This window comes from Cheilinus undulatus, linkage group 13 (assembly GCF_018320785.1).
Source record: "Cheilinus undulatus linkage group 13, ASM1832078v1, whole genome shotgun sequence".
Classification (NCBI taxonomy): domain Eukaryota; kingdom Metazoa; phylum Chordata; class Actinopteri; order Labriformes; family Labridae; genus Cheilinus; species Cheilinus undulatus.
Genome location: NC_054877.1, coordinates 20,338,378 through 20,362,783, shown reverse-complemented (window position 1 = coordinate 20,362,783; position 24,406 = coordinate 20,338,378). Strand labels below are relative to the sequence as shown.

Genomic DNA, 24,406 nt, shown 5'->3' with positions numbered 1-24,406 from the left:
CTCATCATGTTGTATTCTTTGATTTTTCGACTGATCAGGTCCTGACTTATCATCGCAGCGTCCTGTATTAAAAACAAGTGACATTAAAGACAGAATTTCAACAAGGACAACACATTTCATTCTTAATTCAAGTCAATAAGAATTTTTAATTCAAACATTTAAAAAAACTTATTTTATATTTCTATGGTTGGATATTTTCTGGCTTAAGTACTGGATATATGTATAGCTTTCTGATTTGCTCTTAGTCTGACATATGTAGGTCAAAAAAACCTCCTATTACACCACATTTTAGCAATTTTCTGTGAATGAATTATGACTGTAATCTTCTTTATTTGTCAAATGCGGACTTCTTTTCACATTTTGATGGCATGGTGGTTATATGGTGGCACCTGCTTTTTTCCTGACTATTACTGACCACCAGCGCTACAGTATGATCCTTCCTGATGTCACTTTAAGAGCTGAAATGATGATGTCCGTGTCCTCCTGACAGATGAGTTAAATTACTCCAGACCTCTATTATTTTGGTTGGAATGAGATTATAATCCTAGCTTGGCTGCAGAGACCTGCTTAAACACACCTCTTCATCAGGGTTACTGTTATCCTGAATGACCCGGATCCAGGACAGCATGTCGTCCCTCCCTTCTGCCTGGAACAAATACTCGCAGTCTGATGTGGTGAGTCTCAGCACATTCTTGCGTCTAGTGTCGCTATAAGAGATGTCAATCAGACAGGCCTTGATGCTGATTCGCAGTGGGTCCTCGTCAGATGGCGTGGAAGCATGAGACACTGCATCCTTTCTGTCTTTGTAGAGGCTGAGGGTGTGACCTTGTAACACTGCATACATCTGCTTCCATGATCTCATTCCACCACCAACACGCTAGAGAAAAGGAGAGAAAAGACAGAAATATTTAACATTGAATCATAAGAGAAACTGAGTTTTCATATCTAAAATAAAGGCTACACACGCATACCTTGTTTTTATCTGTACTAAGCTGCCTAAAATTCAACAACCCTTCTTTGGATGAATTAGCAAAGACATCGGATGATGAATCCCTTCGAGATCCAGAATCCGCAGAAGATTTATGACCATCCAGAGCCTGCAAAAATTAACACATCATGTTTTTACCATGCCAAATAAATAAAACTCAAAAGCTGTTGAATGGCATTAGACAGTCTTGTAGTTTATAAGTAGTTGTTTATTTCCTCACCTTTCTCAAGCCCCTAAGACTAGGCATATGCTTACTGGAAGATCTTTTAAAGAAGTGGAAGAAAAACAAATTTCTAGTAAGACAGAGTCAGAACAATCCACAGCATTGTACAAATGAGGGGAAAAAAAAGGACCCTCACCCTCTGCTTTCCTCCTGGTAGTTGTCTAGACCTTCATCGTAGGACTTGGAGCGCTCGGTTTTGCCAGCTGATTCAGACTCCAGCAGTGCACTTCTAAGAGATTCTATATAAAGTAAAAAATATTACCAGGGTGACTTCTGTCAACACAAATGATAAAGAAAAACAAGTGAAAATAACATTTCCAACCTAACACCATGTGCTGTATTAAATTAGTTCCTCTGTATTAACTAAGGTAAAAATATGAGCACTTGAATAAATTAGTTTAAAGATTTACCAAACAGTGCCCCTAAAACTCAAAGTTATAAGATAAAAACAAAGAAAAAGATTGAAAATGGATAGTATAAAGACTCAACATCATACTGTGTGTTCTTCCCAAACAAATTCTGTTTAGTCAAGCTGTGGCAGATATACCTATCACCTGAACCCAGGTTACCTTGATCATGTGATAGCTGGCGACGAATGGGAGGGCATGTTGAGCCTGGGCTAGAGGGTCCTGTAGTTATTGATGGGGCGACCGATATGACAGCAGAGGGTGGAATAGGAGCGGCGTTCTGGTCAACGCTGGGGCTGATTGGCTCGTCTATGACGGCAATAAAACATTCATAATGAGCACAGAAGTTAAATAACCTTTTTCAAAAATATAAATTATGTCTATAGAACTAATGCCGGCCTTAAATCTTTGACATAACAAAACTTGATTAATTGTCATAAGTGGGATTGGGGAAAAAAAGAACATATTCCCTCTTCAGTCCTCTGGTTACAGCTGAGAGTCAGCATCAATCATTTTTTAGCATGGTTTTTAAAGGAAAAGGGAAGTTCTTAACTCTGGTGTACCACCCACTCCTGGCACTTGAAGCCTGAAACAGCTCAGAGTACAAAGCTGCTCTCTGCAGCCAAGGGGCTTTTGGAGCTAAATTTAAAAGAAAATGTCCTAGTTCCAATTTGAACCCAACTTTGGAAGCAGGGCAAAGGTAAAAGATGTCACCACCTCTATAACAAAACCTGTTGGACTACCTTACTGAAACTCAGCCTATCATTGACAATCAATATCTTATAGAGACGACTTTAAAGTCTCAAACCTTTAGCTATGCTCTGAAACATGAGATGACTACTCTCTGCAGAAAGTCCGTTATCAACCACAGGGACCTGGCTAGTTTTTTTTTTTTTTTTTTTTTCACATAACGGCATCAACATCAGTTCAAAAAGGCTTTGGCTACTGATTTAATGCTTCTGGTAGTTCATATGCAAGACAGCTTGCTTTAGAAACACCCAAGGGGTTTTGCCCCAGGAACAAACTTTCTATTATTAAATGGTCACGGTCAAGACATGCTCTCTCACTCAATACAAACATTCCTATTATAGAGATATGACCAAAAGCAGCTTAAAAAAGACTCCCAATGAGTTGCCAAAATAAGACTGAAATGCCTAAATAAAATTTCTCTAAATCATAGGCAAGAGTCAAACTCCAGACACACTGCAGACTAGAGTGAAAGGTTTAACGTCATTTGCACATACAGCAGTTCCAAGGTACCATCTATGACCTGCCTGTAGATTGGCTGTATTAAACGATGGATGGGGCAATAAGAACAACTTAGGCCTGAACCACTGGGCTCTCAAACAGGCCATTGATGGAGGTCCAACAGCAAACACAATCAGGCCACTGTTCTCCTGGGTCGGGGCACCAGTCCCAGAATGGTGGTGTGGCGGCATCATCACTGTCACTGCCTGCTTTGTCTGCACCTGGCCTGCCAGGAGGCCTCACCATCCAACATTATTGAGCACCAAAGAAATGGCTGAAACACTGGCTAGAGTTGCTGGACTCTATTCATTTCATGTGCTTTCAAGTTACAAATGTCATGTTCATAATATTCAACAACAACAAAAAAACCCAGTTTAAATTTGTTTAACCAAAACATTTTAAGTGCAGCGAATACAGGAAAAGTAAACCAACAGAAACTAACCTGAGTCAAGCCTCTGAAGGTTTACTTTTGAGTCTGTGAATACTTTCTAGATTCAGGTAAAGTTTAGTAAGCAACATATTCTAGACTTGACTACTTCAAAAGACCTAAATCTATCTAAGAAACTAACTTTTCTCCCATGGGTCGGACTTAAACTTGCAGTGTTGTCACTGCCTGTGACCTAGTTCTCCCTGCAAAGTACAAAATGTTTCCTTTATGTCCCCAAAATAAATACAGGTAAGCCCTGAAACAATCAAGTTCAGTAAAAAACATCAAAAGTCTGACTCTTTCAATTTAAAAGCAAATCAGCCCAAAAATAATTTCTGCAACCAGGGACAGACCAGTTTAATGAAGCAGTCCCATCATACAGAAATTACAGTAAGAACTTAAATACAACAGAAACATATTCATTTAAATGAAATTCATTCTGACTTTACCATTTACTACATTATATGGTTTCAAAGAAAGCCCAGCAGACAGACAGATGGCACTGGTACACACACATACATAATACTTATATGTAGAGATAGATTAAGAGAAAGAGGAAAAAACAGATACTATTCAGAGAGAAATCTGAATATAAAATATTAATCACATTTTCTAATCACAGCCACTTTCAAAAAATATTTAAGAAACTTTATAGATTCTCCATCTGCATAATCCATCTTGCCTGCAGCAATGTATCTGTAGGCATGATCTCATCAAGGCACAGAAATAACATGCTGAGAGTTCCTATGAATTATGAATTTTTTAAGCTGCTGAACTTGAAACAATAAATAATCTAAAACAAGACTGAATAGACCGGAATCTTTTTTAATTTCATGCTAGTTATGGAAATGTATTTGTTGCCATTTCAGAGTTCATTTTTGGAAACTGGTTTTGGAGCACTGCACACACTTCTATGTACACGGCGAGACAGTGGTTTGTGAGAAGAGAGCTATGCAATCATGAGGGAAATGCATTATGGGACTACTGACGAATAATACAATCCATCCTGTAGAGAGACCATTCAAGAAAACAATGTATTTAAAGGGAGAAAATCAATATATTCCAAAAGGCTTAAGCCATCGCTCACTCTGCCCCAGTTAAGCTGAATATTCCACAAAACCTCTCTGAATACCGCAAAACCTGATTAATAACATCTTCCAAGGGAGATTAATTTATTTTGCCCTGTACACACACAAGCATACACACACACACACACACACATATAAAATGCTGAATCAGATTAACAATGAAACTAGAGGTCAACAGACTCTTCAGCCAGTCCTCCATTCTTCAATCCTACAGCTATTCCCATCAGCCTCTATGTCAGACTCTTCATTTAGCTCCAGTTACAGCACTGCATCTTTTTACTACTGACTGCTGTCATTGCCATGACAACCTTAGGTGGCGGGGCTTACTACTGAGTACTTACCAATGAATGGAATTAAGTCCAGAGACTCGTCCAGGTTGCTTGAGCAGGAGGTGTGACGTTGTTCCCCAAGGCGGCGGATGTGAATCTCTCGTCGTGCATCATTGGGAAGCCAGCACGCCACCACATCTGTTGTTGAATCTGGTCCATCGTCAGCTACAGCCAGGATGTAGGAAGGGTGCCGAAGAGGGCTGGGGTTCTTTCCAGAGGGGGGCTTCTCCCTCAGAATGACTCCAGTCTCTGTGGGACTTCGTCCGTTGACCTGACTCTGGGAGTCTGGAGGAGGTGGTTTGAGGATGCTAGGCCTCTGAGGCATCTGTTTGGGCGTGGAGCACGAAGAAGACCGGTGTCCTACCAATGCTGGGTCTCTATTTGTCTCAACAGGCTGCATGGATTCAGCCCGCATCCTGCTCTTTCCTGGTTGGGTAGTGCGGCCTACATGGTTTCCTTTTACTGCAACTCTTTGGTCAACAAAAGAATGTTCAGCACTTGGGCTCTTTCCAAATTGTGACAGTCTTTCTGAAAGCATGGGCGAGGAGCGGCTCTGAAGAGAATCTGGTCCTTTAGGATAGAGAGGAGGATTAGGTGGCCCCCTCATGCCACTACTGTATCCAACAGTAGGCCTGTAAAGCATGGCTTGTCTGGGAATAGACTGTCTGCTTGGCCTCGTACCTTGGTCTGCCCTTCCATACCCGGCTCTCCTGTCAATGGGGCGAGCTAGCTCTGCAGGGTCTACGTAGTCTGTGGAGTGAGCCCGGGTTTTGTGCAGTAGGCCGTCCGTGGAAATGCTGCGAGGAGGCCAGTTCCTGGCTTGGCTGATTCTCTCTGCACTGCTCATACGGTCCTGTGAAGCACTGCGTGGGGCAACTTGAAAGTGGGGTGGAGGTCCTTGGTATGAGCGTTCATGGGAGGTACTCCTGCGTCGCATCCCCTTAGGGACCCAGTCTCCCCGGGGAATGTGATGAGTAGGGCCAAAGGAGGCCTGACTTCCTCGCAAATTGTCCAGCCTCTCCTGGATAGTCCGACTGCCATGGGAATGGATTCCTTTGTTGTCAATGTACTCCCTGTATGTTTGGTAAGTGCGCCAATCAATGTTTTGATGGTTGGCTGGGTAATGTGGTGTCTGACTGCCGTACGGCAGCCCTCCTGGACCACTGGGGTAGACATCAGCCTTTCGAGGGTGAGGATACTGAGCCAGTGACCCTGGCCTCCCCCTGAGAAAGGCGGGGTCCATATAATCCATCCTGTGTGCTGGTCCCATGCGCCCCATATGGGTCACGTCAGGGGGAACAACCACAGTCCTCACGCTATCATTGCGCATGCACACTGCCATCTGGCTTTTTGGATATGACTGAGGAGGAGGAGACGGAGGCACAGTGATCTCCTTGCGGTACCCATGGTCAGGAGGTGCTGTTGGCCCTCGGCAGACCTGCTCAGCTGAGTCTGTCGCCTGGGCCATGCCCGGAGGCTTACAGTCTACTCTGGGATAGCATACTGGAGGAGGCTCAGGAATGTGACGGGCATTTCCACTGAAGCTGCTTTGGCTCCGGAGGTAGGCATCCTGGGAGTAGGCCTAGAAAATGAGCGACAAAGCAGTGTTACAATAGATATAGTTTAAGCTGCAGTTGCAAGTGTGTGCTATATTCAACAGTGTGCTACTAAATGCTTCCAGAGAAGTTAAGTGTGGTATTACAAATACTGCTGGATGCATGTGTGTGGGCAGTGCATGTTGCAGTACGAGTGAGTGGAGGCGTTAACAGTTCAGGGGTGTCAGTGGTCTTCATCTGCTCCTTATTTAGAGTTCCCATGGTAATGTTCACTGACAGATGATATTACTACACTATATAAGCCAAAGTTGAACATATTCTACCCTGACAGAGACTTCATGTTTCTTAAAACATCAGTCATATGTTTCAACAGTTTGTCAGCCTTATTCACACCTCTGTTGTCTGGACAACAATGGATTAAGACTGCCACACAACAGCGGTTTTCATTTTAAATGGAAAAAACATCAGATTAACATGTAATGGTATTTTACTCAACATAACGCCTTCTTGACATTTTCAGCACAGACTATAGAACAATCAATAAACATGCTCAATGAATTAACCATTAAGCTATCATTAGGCATCAAAGGAAACAAGATAAAAACAAAATAACACCTAAAGTGCAGAAAAAAACAACAATATCAACAATTTGCATGTGTCTCAACTTCCCACCTCAGGCTGACAGACTTACCTCAGACAGCAGGTCGCCCAACCCTAATCGAAAAGTGCTATATTTAACCATCCTCATTACTGTCCAAGGTTTTGGTCTATTTCATTTCAGATATTAAAAAAAAAAATTACCAAAAAAGCTAAAGCTTGACATGAGCTTGAAAGCCTTGAACATTTATCCCTCTTCCTTATAGCATACTGAACATACTGTCCATGTAGTAAAAAGTCGTGTGAAGGTATGAGGACTTTGATCTCTCTACCTAGAGTCAAATCACAGTCTTACATAAATCAGTGCCAGGCTCAGCTCCTCCCTTTGTAAACTTGAATGTGCAAGAGAGTGCAGAGGTCACTGGCCTTTATCAAGATAATGACATCTGGCACTGAGGATGAAGAAGGGCGAGGCTTTCCTAAATGCCAGCTGGATGCCAGATCCGAGTGCTCAATCTAACAGGTACTGCAGGCACAGTCCATCGGCCATTTCTTCAGTCTATACATCTGAATTACCAACACAGAGCTGACCATTAAACAGTCAACCATGGCAACTAAACCTCAATAATATCAAATATGGAGACAACATCCTGTAGTGATGATGCTGACACGCATGACATATGCAAAATGAGACGACAAGCACAACATGTCAACGTCAAGAAGCTACACAGCCAGCTGTTTGCTTACCAGATTAGTAGTTCCCAGAGAAAAAGGCTGCCGTTACAGCATGTGAAAAGGAGAGTGTTAAGAAATCAAAGGAGAGAGGGTGGAAGAGAAAAAGATGCCAGCAGAGAAAAATGCACACATTGTCAAAAACAGCCACAGTAATGCTTGGGCTTGACATGCTAAAAATATACCCGAGCTGCAGCAGCAGTGCACAGGGATGAAGAAGCAGAAATGTAGCAGGGTTGCCACGTTACAACCTGCCTGTGCCAGTCTGTCCTGGGGAGGCAGCAGGAGCAGAAGCCTGCCTCTTTCGCTGCTGTTAAGTCTCCATGGTTGTATCCATCTTCATCCAGAATATTACGCTAACTGAACAAGGTGCCTCCAGTCTGTCTCTCTCTCCCTCCCTCTGCTATTGCTCACATGACAGAAGCAGCAGCTGCTGATTATACATTCAGCTGTGATGGTACAGCCCCCCCCCCCACCGCTCTCCTCTCTCTCCTTTTCTCTTAACATCAACCTGTTCAAAACACACAGCAGTCAGCTGATTTCATCTACCGGTTTCAGCTCATCATCCAAGCTGTTCCCTCTTTTTTCCCCTGTTCTCTATTTCCTCCGCTTTCCTGGCGTACAGTTCCCTCCCTTTTCTGCTCCCTAGCTGTACACTCTCTCCATCTCTTTGCTAAGCAACTACTGCCTGTCCCCTATCAGTGTGTGCCGCCTCCTACAGTGTAAAGTCATCTTGCTAGCATCTCGGGTGATTCTCTAGGTTTATGGACAGCCCTCATTAACTCTTCATAAATAGAGTTTGTGTTGCTGCTGGGCAGTCATTGTTCAACGCAGTGGCAAGTGTTTTGACTACACACGTGTAACATACAGTGGACTGTGTAAATGTGCTCTAGTGAGAAAGGAAAATGAGGAGGATCTAACAGGGAAGAGGGGTGGGAAAACAGTCGACTAGTTATAATAGATAGTGGATAACTAGTAAATGCTAGATGTCACAGATACAATACTACTCACTGATAAATACACAGCAGTGACATGATGCAGAAAATGTTTAGATAAAGGCCCCTTTCATTTTTTAAGAGATTGATGTGCTTTAAGAGAGATGACTGGTCTTGATAATGCAAGCCTTGACACCTGCTCTCTAAAATTCATGCATTTGCCCATCATGTTATTAATAGTCACTAAACCTAGACATTTAAGTTCCACGGGGGGAAATATCCAGGCAATGCAAACAGTCAAGCTTTTTCATTATATTATTTATAACCCTCTATCAAATAACAACAGGCCCTTGGGAAAATATTTCTAGGCATCCTGACAAAGCACTTATGAGATCTGCTATAGATACAGGACAGATGAGTGCACTTTTCATTTGCACTGAATGTGCAAAATGCACAGCAGCTGTCTGCAGCACGCATAAAAGGTTAATGAGGACATCTAGAGTGCTCACAGGTATGAGGGCTTAATGCAGCTCTGGGAGTGGTGCCTAAGGACATGCAACCTGCATTCACAATAAAATTTCAAAACACTACTTGGAAAAGAGGGTTAAAGCTCTAACTGGAATATTATGTAGTTTCCGTGGCTAAAAGATGCATTCTGTAATGGACTCTTTGTTTAACTTGATATTTACATCTTTTAATCTTGTTTTAATCCTACATTTGTGGTAATATGTGTGGGTCCTAGAAGTGTAACACTTCACAGAGATCACGGTTTGGTATGTACCTCGGTTTTGGGGTCATGGTTCGGTACGGGTTTGGTTCATTGATTAAAAAAAAAAAAATTCACTTTTTTTATTCTAGATGTCCTTTACCTATTATCATTATCATTGTTATTGTTATTTACCTTTTACTAACATTAGTGCAGATAATGCCTTTGTTACATGTTTGAAATGTACATTTGAATCAATAAATCCTTTGCTCCAGCTAATGTTATTTTGAACTATCAGTAATAGTTGGTACAGCCTGTGATAGATTAAACATGAGACAAAAAGTGGAAAACAAATAACATGCAAAATGAAATCAACACATAAAACAACCTATTATCTTCTGATTTTAAAAAATAATAAAAAATGAACACAACATAAAATGCAAATTAAAATGCATGCTTTTTAGTGCTATTTATCATATTTATGATGTTTAAAGTGCGCTGTCACTTTGTTCTTAAGAAAACCCAGGTGCAGTAGTTACTTGCACTCAATCCTGACTATGTTCATCAATAGAGGATCAGACTAGCTCATGAAAACAGGAAGGCATGTTATTGTCTGTGTTTTATGCTTCGACAGATCTGTGAATAGTCTTTAAAATATATTAGCAGCGGTAATGTATTTAAGCCTTTCTGATTTCACATACGGAGGCTTTTTAAAAACTGCACGGTGATCAAGAGAGAGAGAAAAGGGCAGCGGGTCTCGTAGCCGCTGCCTTACAGCCAAAGTTAAGGGAACAAAACACATGGCGCTCTCGCTGCTCTGTCTCTGAAGCAGACTTTTCTTTAGTGTGTTTTCATATGCCAGGCTAGCTACTTCCCCTTCTTTGTTAGTGGTTTAATAGCAGTTAACAAACACTTACTGGCATTACTGTCACCGATCGACAATGATATTTGTATTATCCCCCTTTTGTTGTGGGACTACATGACATGACAAACCATGAACCCCGAACTGCGAAAGTTCAGGACGAATACAAAAAAAGTTACACCCCTGATGGGTCCAGCACATTTTCACTTAATTGATTTAAGTCTGAGCAGATAAACTTGACAATGTCTGGGCATCTCTAAGAATTTCTGCTCTGGATTTTAAATATTTTTAAGTGATTACCTGTCAGTTTACAGTCATGGATGAAAGTATTGGCACCCCTGGAATTTTTCCAGAAAATACACCATTTCTCCAAGAAATTGTTGCAATTATAAATGTTTGTGTTAATTGCCTTCATGTGCACTGGAACAATACAGAAAGGCAGAAGAAAAAAGCCAAAATTGACATAATTTTACACAAAACTCAAAAATGGGCCAGACTAAATTATTGGCACCCTTTTAAAACTGTGGGTAAATCATGTTATTTCAAGCATAGAAATCACACCTGAAGCCAGTTAGAATGCATAAAAGTTGACTCAACCTTTGTGTTGTGTGCCTGTGTGTGTCACATTAAGCATGGGGGAGAGAAAACAGCTGAGAATTGTCTGAGGACTTAAGAAGCAAAATTGTGGAAAAATATGAATAATCTCAAGGTTACAAGACCATCTCCAGAGATCTTAAAACTCCTTTGTCCACTGTGCGTGATATAATCAAGAAATTTATAACCTATGGAACTGTGGCTAATCTCCCTGGACGTGGACTGAAGAGAAAAACTGACAAAAGAATGCAACGCAGGATAGTTGGAATGGTGGATAAACATCCTCAGTCAACTTCCACACAAATTCAGGCTGTCCTGCAGACTCAGGGTGCAAAAGTGTCAGCTCGGACCATACGTCGTCATCGGAATGAGATGAAGCGCTATGGCAGGAGACCGAAGAGAACCCCAATGCTGACAAAGAGACATAAAAAAGCCAGACTGGAGTTTGCAAAAATGTACCTGAGTAAGCCTCAATCCTTCTGGGAGAACATTTTGTGGACAGATGAGACTAAGGTACCGCTTTCTGGAAAAGCACATCATTCTACTGTTTAAAGAAAACAGAATGAGGCTTACAAAGAAAAGAACACAGTACCTACAGCCAAACATGGTGGAGGTTCAAGGTTTTTTTTGGGGTTGTTTTGCTGCCTCTGGCACTGGGTGACTTGACTGTGTGCAAGGGATCATGAAATCTGGAGACTATCAAAAGATTTTGGGCCTCAATGTAGGGCCTAGTGTCAGCAAGCTGGGTCTGCGTCAGAGGTCGTGGGTGTTCCAGCAGGACAATGACCCCAAACATACCTCAAAAAGCACCAAGAAATGGTTGGAGACAAAGTGCTGGAGAGTTCTAAAGTGGCCAGCAATGAGTCCGGATCTAAATCCCATTGAACACCTATGGAGAGATCTCAAAATTGCTGTTACAAGAAGGCATCTTCAAATCTGGGAGACCTGGAGCAGTTTGCAAAAGAAGAGTGGTCCAAAATTCCAATTGAGAGATGTAAGAAGCTTGTTGATGGTTATAGGAAGAGATTGGTTTCAGTTATTTTTTACCCAAGGGTGTGCAACCAAATATTAAGTTGAGGGTGCCAATAATTTTGTCCGGCCGAATTTTTTGAATTTTGTGTAAAATTATGTCAATTTTGGCTTTTTTCTTCTGCTTTTTTTGTTTTGTTCCAAAGCACATAAAGGAAATAAACATGTGTAACCAAAAACATTTCTAATGGCAACAATTTCTGGGAGAAATGGTATATTTTCTGGAAAAATTCCAGGGGTACCAATACTTTCGTCCATTACTGTATATCCATTCTTTAGCTGATGTTGTCCTGTAGATGTTTGGTGGTGTTGTCAGATGAAAAAGTTCATTCCGTAGTTTTTTAACAGGTCAACATACCTCTCACTGAATCTTTGTTGTGGAACATCTCAGTAAAGCCTGTTTGAGCAGCCTGCTCTACCTAAGCTGTCTGACACATACCCTGCTGCAATGGTTACAAGGATCAAGTTTACAATCTCTAAGTTAGCAATCTTGTCAATGATGCTCTTATTAGAATCAGTCTGTTTCATAAACACCTATTAACTGCTCCAAGAACATTAATATTGATGGATAAAAATATTTAACTTTTATACAGTATGTTTCCATCAAAAAAAAATCACAAAGTCAAATTGAAATAGCCTACATTTTAGACTTCACTAAGGGTTTAATTTTTCATGTTCCTAAGGATCTAATTCCACGGTATTTACACACACACTTGAAAATGATTTCTTTTTAATGAAAATTTCTTTTTTCCAGATGAATAATCCATGTCCTTTAGTTTATTTATTTAACATCCTGTAGTTAAGTGCACATCCTGAGCTATTTTTAAACTGCCGTGGAAGTTAAGTGTCACTCCCACTTCTCTTAAAACGTGTACTGACATCTTCACAGTCACTGTAGAAAGAGGATGTCATACCAGTCACCTGATTATGACACAAAAATCTGTGCTAAAAGAAGTGGACTACATCAGCTTGATTTACTGGAGGTCCATTAAAATCATGCCGTAAGTAAAGCATGATTAAATGACAAACTAAATTGTAGACTGCAGTCAGAGTAATGAAAACAGCAGTATCACTCATCTGACCGCTAACGAGTCTATTAGCTAGGAGTTAAAGGCAGTGATTCAGCACAGTGAGTGTGTATTTTTGTCAAACATAAACAAAAGGAACACTAGACATCAATGGATGGATTAATCAACCCCTGATAAAAGATCTGTGTATGAATATGAAAACATGTTTCTAATCCAATGAGGCTATAGTAGCAGTATAGTGTCAGCAGTGTTTTGAGGACAGAATGGCTGTCCTGGCCTGATTAAGAGGCCTACATAGAGAGCTCAGATGGGACAACTGTGGTCCCTGCATCTTATAAGTACTGCCTCACACATTAAACTAGAGCAGTCCAGAAAAATCTGACACTAGGAACATTTTCCGTTTCAAAACTCAGCAAAAAATTCAAGCACATTTAAAGCCTTTTTAGGTATTAATCATATAAAGTCAAACTCATTTTCTAAACTGTATAAGGGGACTCACCAGTTGGAGAATATCCTCATCTTTTGGCATCACACAAAGTTCAAGAAAGTCCCCACTGTTGGAAAACAATGAGATATAGAGTATAAAAATGACAAAATACACGCTTTGTAAAAGGACCATAAATTAAAAAAAAAAATCAACCTCACCTTTCTTGGATCAAGCATATAACCTCACAATAGGCTTTCCCGATGATGCTTGCTCCATTTACTTTCACTATTCGATCCCCTAATAGGTGTAAGAGAGACAGCAGTAATGGAATCAGTGACAGGGAAAGTCAATAATACACTGTAAGACTAAGCTCAAATCTCCCCACATCCACCAGGACATAAAATCACTGGCTATCTATCAAATAAACAGGCACAAATAAGAGCACCATCTTATACCTACAAAGCCTGGCTAACACTTTGCTTCACAGCAGGAGTACTGCCAGGACACTTCTGAAAAGTGCACTGCTTGCATTTTTCCCCATTGCTTGCAACACTCTTAAAAACCTCAGAGGAGTTTCTGTGTGACATCATTTACAGGATTGTGCCTGGTTGCTGTAATGTGTATTCACTGTCCTGGTCTGTTTATGGTTTTTGTTCATAGATGAGGCTGATGGTTTGATGTTTTTTACCTGTACAAAGACCAGCTCCGTGGGCGGGGCCACCTTCCTTGACTTGCTTCACAAAAATGGTGTCCATGGGTTCTAGCCTATTCCGAGGTCTCCCTAGTGCAAAGAAGAAAATCCATGTATATTAAAACAAATGTACAAGAAAACAGCATGCAAAATGCTACTGTTAATATCCACAAATTTTACACACTACTAAAATGAAGGGCAGATTAAAGAGGGCACTAAAACCTTCAGTATACTTCACATATTGGTAAAATAAGAACATGTTGCTTGCACTGAGGCTGAACCTGAAAGTGAAACACAAAAACAACAACAAAAACTTCCAAAGACTATTTGACTGAGTAATAAATAGTTCAGGACATCTAGATGGAAGAGAGAACAACTATGGATTAGAATGAAAGAGAAACTGGGAGGTTTGTCACAAGATTTGGAGGCATGTGAATCAACACAGTGATGGCACAACAGAGCGTGTTTTGGCCGATGCTTGCCAGCATTGCCACATTTTGTATTGACGTGATCATTACTTTTTTAGTTCAAGGGGAACAAATCTAAGTAGTGGGAAATGTTGTTTTAGAGAAGTGTGAAAAGCAGCTTAAGAGAGGAAAACCTGTTTGCTCATGCTGCTCCTGTCTCCTAGCAGCTGCATGGCTGAAGTAAAAAAAAAAAGAAGGAAAGAAAGAAAGAAAGATGGAGGGGGTGAGAGAAAGAGAGACTGAGTAAGAGAAGGTAGAGTGACAGCGTGTTCAGCTGCTCAACTCCCACTCTTTCCTTATAAACTGAGAAATAGCTCTGGGCACAGCCAAAGAGTGGCTGAAATCCTCCCTGGTAGTTAACATTCTGTTAGTGAGTCAGCGCTCGAAAGTCCCACAAACTACAGAAAGACTAAAGATCAGTTTGAAAACAGGCCTGAGTTTAAGTTTAAGTCCCTGAAGTCGTGTGATCAGTACAACAGGTCTAACAATCTTTACTTGTTTACCAACCAAAACAAAAAACCTGAAAAAAACATGACTTTGACTCATTCTCTCCAGGTATTTTAACTTGTGTTTGGAAAAAGAGACACAAGCACACAGGTTGATTAATATTACTCAGAGGTTGATCACTCACTATTGGTAATATTAAAAATACCCTTGAAAACCTCACAAACAAAGACACACGTGTGCATCCATTATTCTCTGTCTCACACACGAGATTACTCATGCATTATCACATCCTGGGGATTCAGATTATGTAACACTGCAACAGGAGTCCCATAAAAACACAGCAAGACAAGCTCCCTCTGGTGGTACACTATATAACTACATTATTACATCTACAAAACCCTATTCATTGATCCACAAGAGCCACTCTTTAGCAGATTTTGCCTTTTTCCCCTGCAAGAGCCTGAGATCATGAATAGGATCCAGGGTTCCCGCACAGTTATGAAGAGAGAGTCTTTAATTCAGTCATATTTTCTAACTTCACAAGCCCATTTAACTGTATTCTTAATCAGTATGGACAGTTTTATCTTTGCTTGATACTGCTCTGAGTAATAAAACTGACTTCATTCTTTGCACATTAAAGCCCTGCCCCAAATATTGATTACCTACTTTACTTATGACCTAATCAATGTTGTATCTATAACATTTAATAAAGCCATCAAAATAGTTGTGAATATTAACAATTATACACGCTGTACAAGAATTTACCCATTACTCATTGTTATACGTAATTCCTTTTTATAGACACGAATAATGTTTGATCATGCAATAAATGTAAAATGTTTTTCCATCTCAAAAATAAACAACACATAAGGTTAATTTATTTTATTTAGGTACAGTTTGTGTTAAAAATTCTGTGCTGTGATTAAGTATTTGTCCCCTTTCTGATTTCTTTTTTTTTTTTTTTTTGCATATTTGGGACACTTAAAATTTGTCAGACCACCAAACAATTTTTAATTTCTAGCCAAAGATAACCAGAGTAAATACAAGATGCAGTTTTTCAATAATGATTTGATTTTTTAAAAGAAAAAGCCAACCAAACCAAAACTTAGTAACTAGTTGTGCCATCCTTGGCAACAACAGCAAGCAAGCATTTGTGATGACTGGCGATGAGTCTTTCACATCGCTGTGGAGGACTTATGGCCCGCTCTTCTTTGCATAACTGTTTGGATTCAGCTACACTGGAGGGTGAGCATGGATGGCCTGTTTAAGGCCACGCCACAGTATCTCAATCAGATTTAAGATAAGACTTTGATGAAGCCACTAAGCTTAAGGCTGCAAACACTGGACAATTTTCAAATCTTAAATGATTTTACAAACGTGGGTGAAAACAGACATGAGGACGAATTAAAATTATTTTTCATGTTGTAATCCTCTAAGTACAGACTCAACCAGACTGTGAGACCACTGAGACCACACACCTGCCGACCTGCCAACGACCTTGCGTGATCACACGACTTTAAAGGAAAACCAAACATGGATGTCTGTTGATACCCTTGGCTTGGCACTCCACAATAAACTGTCCTGGCATGTGTGACAGTTGCAGTCAAAAACATAAAAGAAGGAAAAGAATCAGGATGAAATCCTGGCTAGAAGGAAGGTCAGTTGAGTTTTTGTTAGTGTGCTGTGAAAATATGCCATAGTAACACCTGGCAGGTGACACTGGCCAGTCTGTTCGTTCTCATTGGTTGTTGTGGGTTTTCCATCTGAGGCTTTAACACGTAAATATCAAACATGTTTGATATTTAGGCTTCTAGGCTACGACGCGATTTGAAGCAATGAAATCATGTTGACACCACACACTTGAGGATTAACGTTCGCAACGAGCCTCCCCTCAGGATACACTCTCACGATCGTCATGGGAGGCAAATCTAGCCTCAAATTGGGCTTAAAATCCTATAGCCAGTGGCTAACCTAGTGGACTTGGTCTGTTTCAGATCACTGTCCTGCTACGTAACTGATGAAAACCAATGGCCGGACATTCCCTTTTAGGATTTTCTGGTAAAGAGCAGAATTCATTATTCCATCAATTAAGGCAAGTGGTCCAGGTCCTGAAGCAGCCCCAGTTCATCCAACTATCAACACTATATTTTTATGTTGGTATGAGGTTCTTTGATGAAAGTATTGGGGATCATCAGGAAGTTTTTGGAAATTGTGAGGCGAGCCTTTGCGTTCCTTTTGGTCAGCAGCGGTTTTCTCATTGGAACTCTTTGCCCAGTCTCTTTCTTATAGTTGAATCATGAACACTGATCTGAACTGAGTCATGAGAGGCCTGCAGGTGTTTAGATGTTGCTCTGGGTTTTTCTGTGACCTCCTGAATGAGTCAGAGTAATTTTGGTAGGCGAGCCACTCCTGGGAAGGTTCATCACTGATTAAAGCTTTCTCCATTTGTAGGCTCTCACCATGGTTCACTGGAAACCCAAAGCCTTAGAAAAGGCTTTCCAGACCGATAGATGCCAATAACTTTGTTTCTCAGCCATTCTCACGGCATGATTTGTTGCTCTTTGAGAGCTTTTAGCATTCTTCTCTTTGTCTTTTATATAAGTGATTTCTTGATTCAACAGGTCTGGTAGTAATCAGGCTTGGGTGTGGCTGGTAAAATTGAACTCAGCTTTAAAAAAGAAGTGGTTAATCATAGTTAATTCATGATTCGACAACAGGGGGAATTACTTTTTCACGTAGGGTCAGGTAGGTTTGGATGGCTGTATTTCCCTTAATAAATGAAATCATTTAAAAACTGCAATTTTTATTTACTTGGGTTTTCTTTGTCTTATATTAAGATGTGTTTGATGATCTGAAACATTTAAGGGGCAAGTATGCAAAACAAAGAAATCAGCAAGGGGACAAATACTTTTTCATAGCACTCTGTAATATATGCCAATGACATTTTTCACATAAACAGTAAAACAAAGTTTCATGTGCCCCTTTGAGAGCTACGAACAGCACTGTATAGACAGTGAGCTCCACAGTACACAAAAACACAATGTACCCCATATTTTTAGGTGCTTATACTTTAAAATGGATTTCCAAACTGCAGGGTGGTTTCCTGAGACAATCCTAAGAAATAACACAAAAACACACTCTTCTCAAATGCAGACTATTGAATACCTGTAGATGGGACCTAAAACTACAGAACACACTTTAATTTAAGTAATGAGGGTGAAAAAAGAATAGATTCCTTTGAGGTAGGTCTGTTGGTTCTCGCTCAAACTCTGCAAACTTGATGTATCATCTTACATGCTGAAGCATTACGGTGCAGTTGTACATTCTGCTGATATGTGCGGCAATAATCAACATATAATGATAGCATGCTGATGAAACAGTGCGTTCCTACAGAAAATACGGTTCTTTTAACACCCAGAAAAAGGCAGATTTTAAATGCATCCACTGGTATAATCATGGCAAACAGACTGGGAGTGTCTTTTTAAAGGATTATAATTTGCCTTTAGTGATAACAGTTGGCCGGGGTTTATACTTATTTCAAAGACAAGCCTATGGTTCATTCAAAATAAAAATTGCGTAATGATGTGTGAGTAAAAAACAAAACATAAATCAGCAATCACTCAGCAGGTCATTATTAGCTTAATGCTTTCAGATAAACATTAACAATATTTTCCTTCAGATATAGACATTAAAGGAAACGATAGCCAATAAAAAAGCAGTGACTCCTGTAAGAGACAGCCTTTGACAGATTGGAGAAATGACAAGAAAACATTAGATCACAAAGGGGACTAAACTTGACCCCAGAGTTGTGACAGAGGGGCCGTGTCTTGGCAAGCAGCAGACTTTAATACAAAAAGAGAATTGATGATGGAGCTGCCCTGTTGAAGGCCAGAAGAACAGGCTTGTAACTCTGATGTAATGTTTTCATTCATAAATCTGTGCTTTGGCTTAAACTGTTTTCTTCGCATCAAAATCACAGTATATCTCAATGACTTGATACAACAAGGACGACCAACACAATATGCTTTTAATCATCCATGCAAGCTAAAGGTCTAAACTTTGTATTCATAACTTAGACTGTTGTATTTCACACACAGAGCAGGTCAAGGATGGCTCATTGATTTCTAAAGAACCATTTTTTACATAAAAGGTCTGATTTTGAATATAATGAAAATGTTTGACCAATTAACCACCCTAAAAGAGCATGTCTAAATATGTTTACGGAGGATGGAATAACTACCTGACTAATTATCTTTAGGTCCTTGTTGTTTGTATTCAGCACCAACAAACACATGTTCTCCAGTAATCTGTTATCTTCAGTATGTAACAATCCATACATGTATCTAAAAGAGATGCACGATATTATCAGTAAATACTGGCTGTAAGAACAAACAAGTTGAGATTTAGGCAAGACAAACAGTCATACATCAGCTGCAGTCTTTTTCTTTATTCATCATCATCCCTTACACTTTAAAGTGTGTTTTGTGGACTGAAACTCATTAATTTGTTCATCCTTAAACCTTAAATTGTGTGTTTTAGGAATGAAAGTTTTATGTCTGAGCTACATTTAAATATATCAGCTAAACTTTTGTAAATATTGGCAAAAATCCATTATCTTTCATCCCTTGTTTCTTTACAAGCTATAAAACTTGTTGCCAACTCTTTCGACTTCTTAAAAAAGATCCAGATGATGAAAAGTGTGAAATAAAAACAATCTTTTGGGCTAAATGATGGTTCTTTTATATCCTCAGGTTTGATCTTTCTACTTTAAATGATTAACCCTGTAGATACTTTATTTTCAGAAAACATATGTATGCAATCTTTATACTTTTCATGGTGCAAAGGAGATAGATGTTGACAAATACATACATACTGAATTCCAATGACTTGTAGGATTGTTCAAGTAGTTGTGTAGGATAAAAGAATCACACAGACAGGGTGTATTTTTATTCTAAGATGCTGGAAAATGTAAAGATTTATAGGTATAGGACTGCATTGGGGGTATGAGTATGTAGCCCTCATTCCTCTTGTGGGTGATGGTATAAAGATTTCTCTTCTGTGTGGTACTGTGACTAAGCTAGCACAGGTTTGTCTTTTCTTCTTCAACGTTGGCTTGCTGCCTATGAGCCCATGTGTCCAGCATTATACAACTCCCAGGATTATTCACTGTTTCATATTTGCTGGCTTGCTTAGAGCATGTCCTCTTTGGTTTATTATATTTTTGAGGAAATATTAATGATGAAGCTACTTCTTCTCTACAATTGCATTAAATTCAAATTTGGACAATTAGTTAGTTAAATTAGTTAGTCAAAGTTTTGTGCATGTTTTCAAAAGAAAAAAGTAGTCACAAAAGTTATTTAAATTCTGAGCTGAGACAAAAGCACACAGACTTGTCATAAAAATCAAACATTACTTTCCATTTAGAGCAATTTATCACACTTATAAGGCATAAAAGCCTGACAATGGCTTGTTAGATATCAGCTGCTGATCTCAACAGATAACAACTGGTGCTAACATTTCACCTGTTAAAGACAGGGTTATCACATCCCCGTTACACTAATTGTATTGTATCGTATTTACACTCTAGTATCCACAATACCATAATGCAATGTACAATCACACCCTGTGACACTAAGAGTACATCACTACAGACGCAAGTGTAAGCACAAAAGTGTAGTAACAGTGGAACTTCATTACGGTGCTGCTGCAGAATCACAGTCTTTACAGGCCTAGTATCCATACATCATAAACAGTAAGTTTACAGTTTTTATCAGTTGAGCCTCATACCAGAGTCTGCTTAGAGTTGGCCTCCATGACCAATTCAAGCACAGGGAGACAGAAGTGTACTTAAGTTAATTATTATTATTATTCAGAGGCCCTGGAGAATGTTTAAGAATAGATGGAGCTCTTGTACCCACGATTGATGTAAGATAGCCTAAACATTTATAACATTAAAGACAAAATTAAATTGCAATACTTTTTCAAAACTTGATGATTTTTTTCCTTTCTGTACACTTTGTATACAAATTAATCAAATACCTTTGCTTGTAAATGTCTATCTGCATCACGTTTATAACGGAAAACACATTATTTGATCAATTTTCATTGTGCCCCTAAATATCTTTATGTGCTCCTAACTTATTCAACTTCGGGAAAAAAGTTGGCGTCAAGCCCTGAACCACATGACCAGTTGCATCATAGAGTTAAACTCAAATCACGGGATTGCTGTGCTTCAAACATCGATACAAGTTTGTGAAACAGCAATACAGTATTTTAGATCTTGGTTATTTTAATGCCTCTAACCTGAAGAAGCATTTTTTTCAATTAGGTAACAAATATCTGCTGATGCTTGACTGCTACATGTGAGTAATCAATTAAGAATGGCTCTACCTGTAAGGTCACACTATCACTTTACTGATGTTTTTCCTTCATCAAAAGTTGTGTGAACAGGACTTCTCAGTATCAAAAAAGGACCGTAAAAATATTTTTGACAAGATTTTTTTTGGATGACTCATCCCAATTCCAAAACTGTGCACAAAAGATCGAGTAAGTTCAAACAGATTTGTTCTGTTTAGTAAACAAACCAAACAGACGACCTGTGAAATTAATGATATAACTTTACGTGAGCATAAAGAGATGCAGATATGCCTTACAATACAATACTGCTTTAACGGTTATTTAAATACTTTCAATGATTTTGATGTCAACATGACCGCAACAAATTCATGCAACTTCTGTGGCAGTGGGTCCCAACCTTCTTCCTTGGAGTCCCCACACAGTAGTGTCTTAAAAGTGATGAGCCCTCACAGGACTCAAATAAAAACAAATGCATTGCAGTGAAAAATGAATCTCAGCTTTAATAATTTATTGTGATACAGTTCCTTGAGAAAAGGCTTATCCATACTTGTCCCTAATAAAAGTCCCTCATATGAACTGTCAAGGAAATGCACATCACTGGTTTCAGTAAATATGTGCAATCTTTCTGACAACCTCAGAGCAGAAAAATGCTTGGCCCTCTCTCCCTTAAATCTTTTGCACTCCCCCTTGGGGTCCTGGACTCACGCTGGGCACCAATGTTATATGGTAAGCAGAGAGGGAAAGTCTCAAAGAGCTAAGTCCACAAGCAAGCTTTTAAAGTGATCTAACAGTATCAGGGTTAACTTATGAAGCAGGGGTGGGTGATATATATCGAGAATACTCGATGTATCGCGGCTTTTGCAACGCACGATGTATAATATGACTATATCACAAACATCTGAGTATAAATTATGTGGAAGTTTTGAGCTGTCAGCGTGCATTTCTTGCTGGGGTTTTGCTTCTCCTATTGTCCCTAATCGTTAAAATATGACGCAAGATGACTCGGTGATAACCGCGGCAGTAGCACAACATGCCGCTAAAGACATGAGCCCAGTGTTGTTGAAAAGCCAGGATTTAAAAATGTCATAGACACTTAACCCAGAACACGTGATTTGCCTGGGCACAAGCATTGTGCTAAAAACTCCCTGCCAGTGTCGTACATGTCAGAGAGGAGACGGCCCAGCAGCGGATGGGACTTGTCATGAAACTGGTCCAGTGTTCATCAGCACAGATAATGGACTAATATAATCACAGCTGTGAGCCTGAATGGCGGACTAGACTGCAGGGTTTTGGCCTTTGGCTGCATGCAGGATTGGTAAGTTTTGTGTAGGTTTGCTTCACCCTTGATGAGGAAAATAATCATTTTATAATCAGCAAGAATAAACATAACACAGAAAACATTTCAGGACTGTCCATACACTATGAAAGACCAAGTATTTCACGATTTATGTATGTTTGATTTATAAGTAAAAGTTTGAATGAAGTCCTTTTTAAAAATAAAACAGTGTGTTAAATTTGACTTTACATTGATTTTTGCCTTTTCTGCATACAATTTTATTAAAAATCCAATCGAACAGTCTATTTTAATCACCAAACTAGTGTCCTTTGGAGCTGAATTAAACATTATACAGCCACTTAGAGGACATTTCAAAGTATTGTGATATATATCGTGTATCGGGATATAGCAAAAATATATCGACTTATCAATTTTAGGCCATATCACCCAGCTCTATTGTCAAGTGTTCAAATAGAAAATATATATATTTTTTTATTCCAGTAGGTTTAGGAAATATCTGTCTTTTAACTAAAAAATACTTCACAAGATTTTAAAGTTTCTCTTTTCCCAGTCAAACAGGGATTCAATTTGTATCAAGACTTTCAAAATCATGAAAATTCAAGTCATCAAAGCAAAAAAAATCAAAGGGTCAAAGTTTAATGTTTCTGCATGAGACTGGTCATTATAAATGTAACCATGTTAGTGATCAAAACATGTCCTAAATATATTCTAGAGAAGATCAAACTGATGAGGAAAAAAACCCTAAACTGCTGAATCTGCAGAGAGAAATTTGCATGCTGTTTCTGTGAAATATCAAACTTGAATACTATGTATATAATCTTAAAACCTTTGAAGCTGCTCTATTTATCTACGCAAATTAACAAATGGAAAAACAACATTTTAGCGCCATGGGGATCCCTCGACAAAAGTTGTGGAACAAGACTGCTGATCATCAATTTTAGTTGTTTTGTTTTTTAAACACAAACATTTGTTGGAAACTGCATTTGAATAGTTTAATTTGTACATTAAAAAATCCCAATAAACTTGTGCCGAGAGTTTGATGTGACATCAGTCCCTTATGAAGAGAAAAATAAACTAGTAAAAGGATAAAGCGGTATGAGAATAACAACAGGAAAATGGGGCAAACACACCAGCCAGTAAAAGTGAGGCCATCTCTTTCTGACGGCCTTTTCATGGTGAGGGAGAAAAGCAGCAAGAACAACAAAGTGGAACAATATGAAGAGAGGGGTCACTACAGGACAGAAACAGGTGGTGCTGACCAAACCTTTCATGCCTCCACAAAGGTCAGTGACACACAGGAGCTACATTGTTCTCATCGTATAAGGAAGCAAAAAGAGCAAGAGAGTGGATGGATTAAGAGTCATTAGAAGTCAGAGGCACTGCTCTGACTCAGCAGTGCTGCAGAGAAACAACCAAGCTTTTCTGCTTACCTCTACGGCCATGATCTTCCTCCTGTTAAAACAAAGAAATTGTAGTGTTTATTATCAAAGAATTTATGTGTCAGGTTTTGTGTTGACTCAAGTGCATAATCTGAATTCCATACTCAAATTAAAAAATTCAAACAAGATTACCCAAAAAAATCTGGATATTTACCGGGAAGCAATGCACGGATGACTCTGGCGGGTACACGATGAAGTGGCGCAGGGTGAAGCCGAACCCTTGGGAGGTTCGACGCAATCGCACGGTTTTAGGCCTTGGCCATGAGAACTCCTCTTCTGTTGGGTATTGCCCTGGAGGAGAATCAGCCAAGTTTCTCCACTCTGGAGATTCATTCTACAGAAAGAGGAAGGAGGGAGAAGTTTTATTTTAAGTCATGCTATTTTCACTTAAGAATTGACAGCATACTAAAGGATACCAGCCAAAACCGCAGCTACAAACTCTTGAAACTGAAAGTGTAAATGCTGGAAAATCCCAGTGTTGAAATATATACCAACTACCTCTAAAACCACACCACAGATTAAGCCACCACAG

The 24,406-nt window shown here is 39.5% G+C and overlaps 1 protein-coding gene across 3 annotated transcripts in view; it reads right to left on the bottom strand.

The window, feature by feature from the left end:
• Positions 1-24,406, bottom strand: part of arhgap21b (Rho GTPase activating protein 21b) — a 46,414-nt gene that overhangs the window by 12,262 nt on the left and 9,746 nt on the right. For 2 of the 3 annotated variants that reach the window (XM_041802568.1, XM_041802569.1), the window contains exons 3-14: positions 24,029-24,208; positions 23,866-23,887; positions 13,865-13,957; positions 13,395-13,473; positions 13,249-13,303; positions 4,723-6,292; positions 1,781-1,927; positions 1,348-1,450; positions 1,209-1,251; positions 972-1,097; positions 578-877; positions 1-62 (exon numbers count right to left, since the gene is read on the bottom strand). In XM_041802568.1, the coding sequence (XP_041658502.1) occupies positions 1-62; positions 578-877; positions 972-1,097; positions 1,209-1,251; positions 1,348-1,450; positions 1,781-1,927; positions 4,723-6,292; positions 13,249-13,303; positions 13,395-13,473; positions 13,865-13,957; positions 23,866-23,887; positions 24,029-24,208 (2,780 nt within the window). Of the gene's footprint in view, positions 63-577; positions 878-971; positions 1,098-1,208; positions 1,252-1,347; positions 1,451-1,780; positions 1,928-4,722; positions 6,293-7,610; positions 7,946-13,248; positions 13,304-13,394; positions 13,474-13,864; positions 13,958-23,865; positions 23,888-24,028; positions 24,209-24,406 lie in introns of those variants that run through there. The other variant, XM_041802570.1, reaches the window with a different exon arrangement.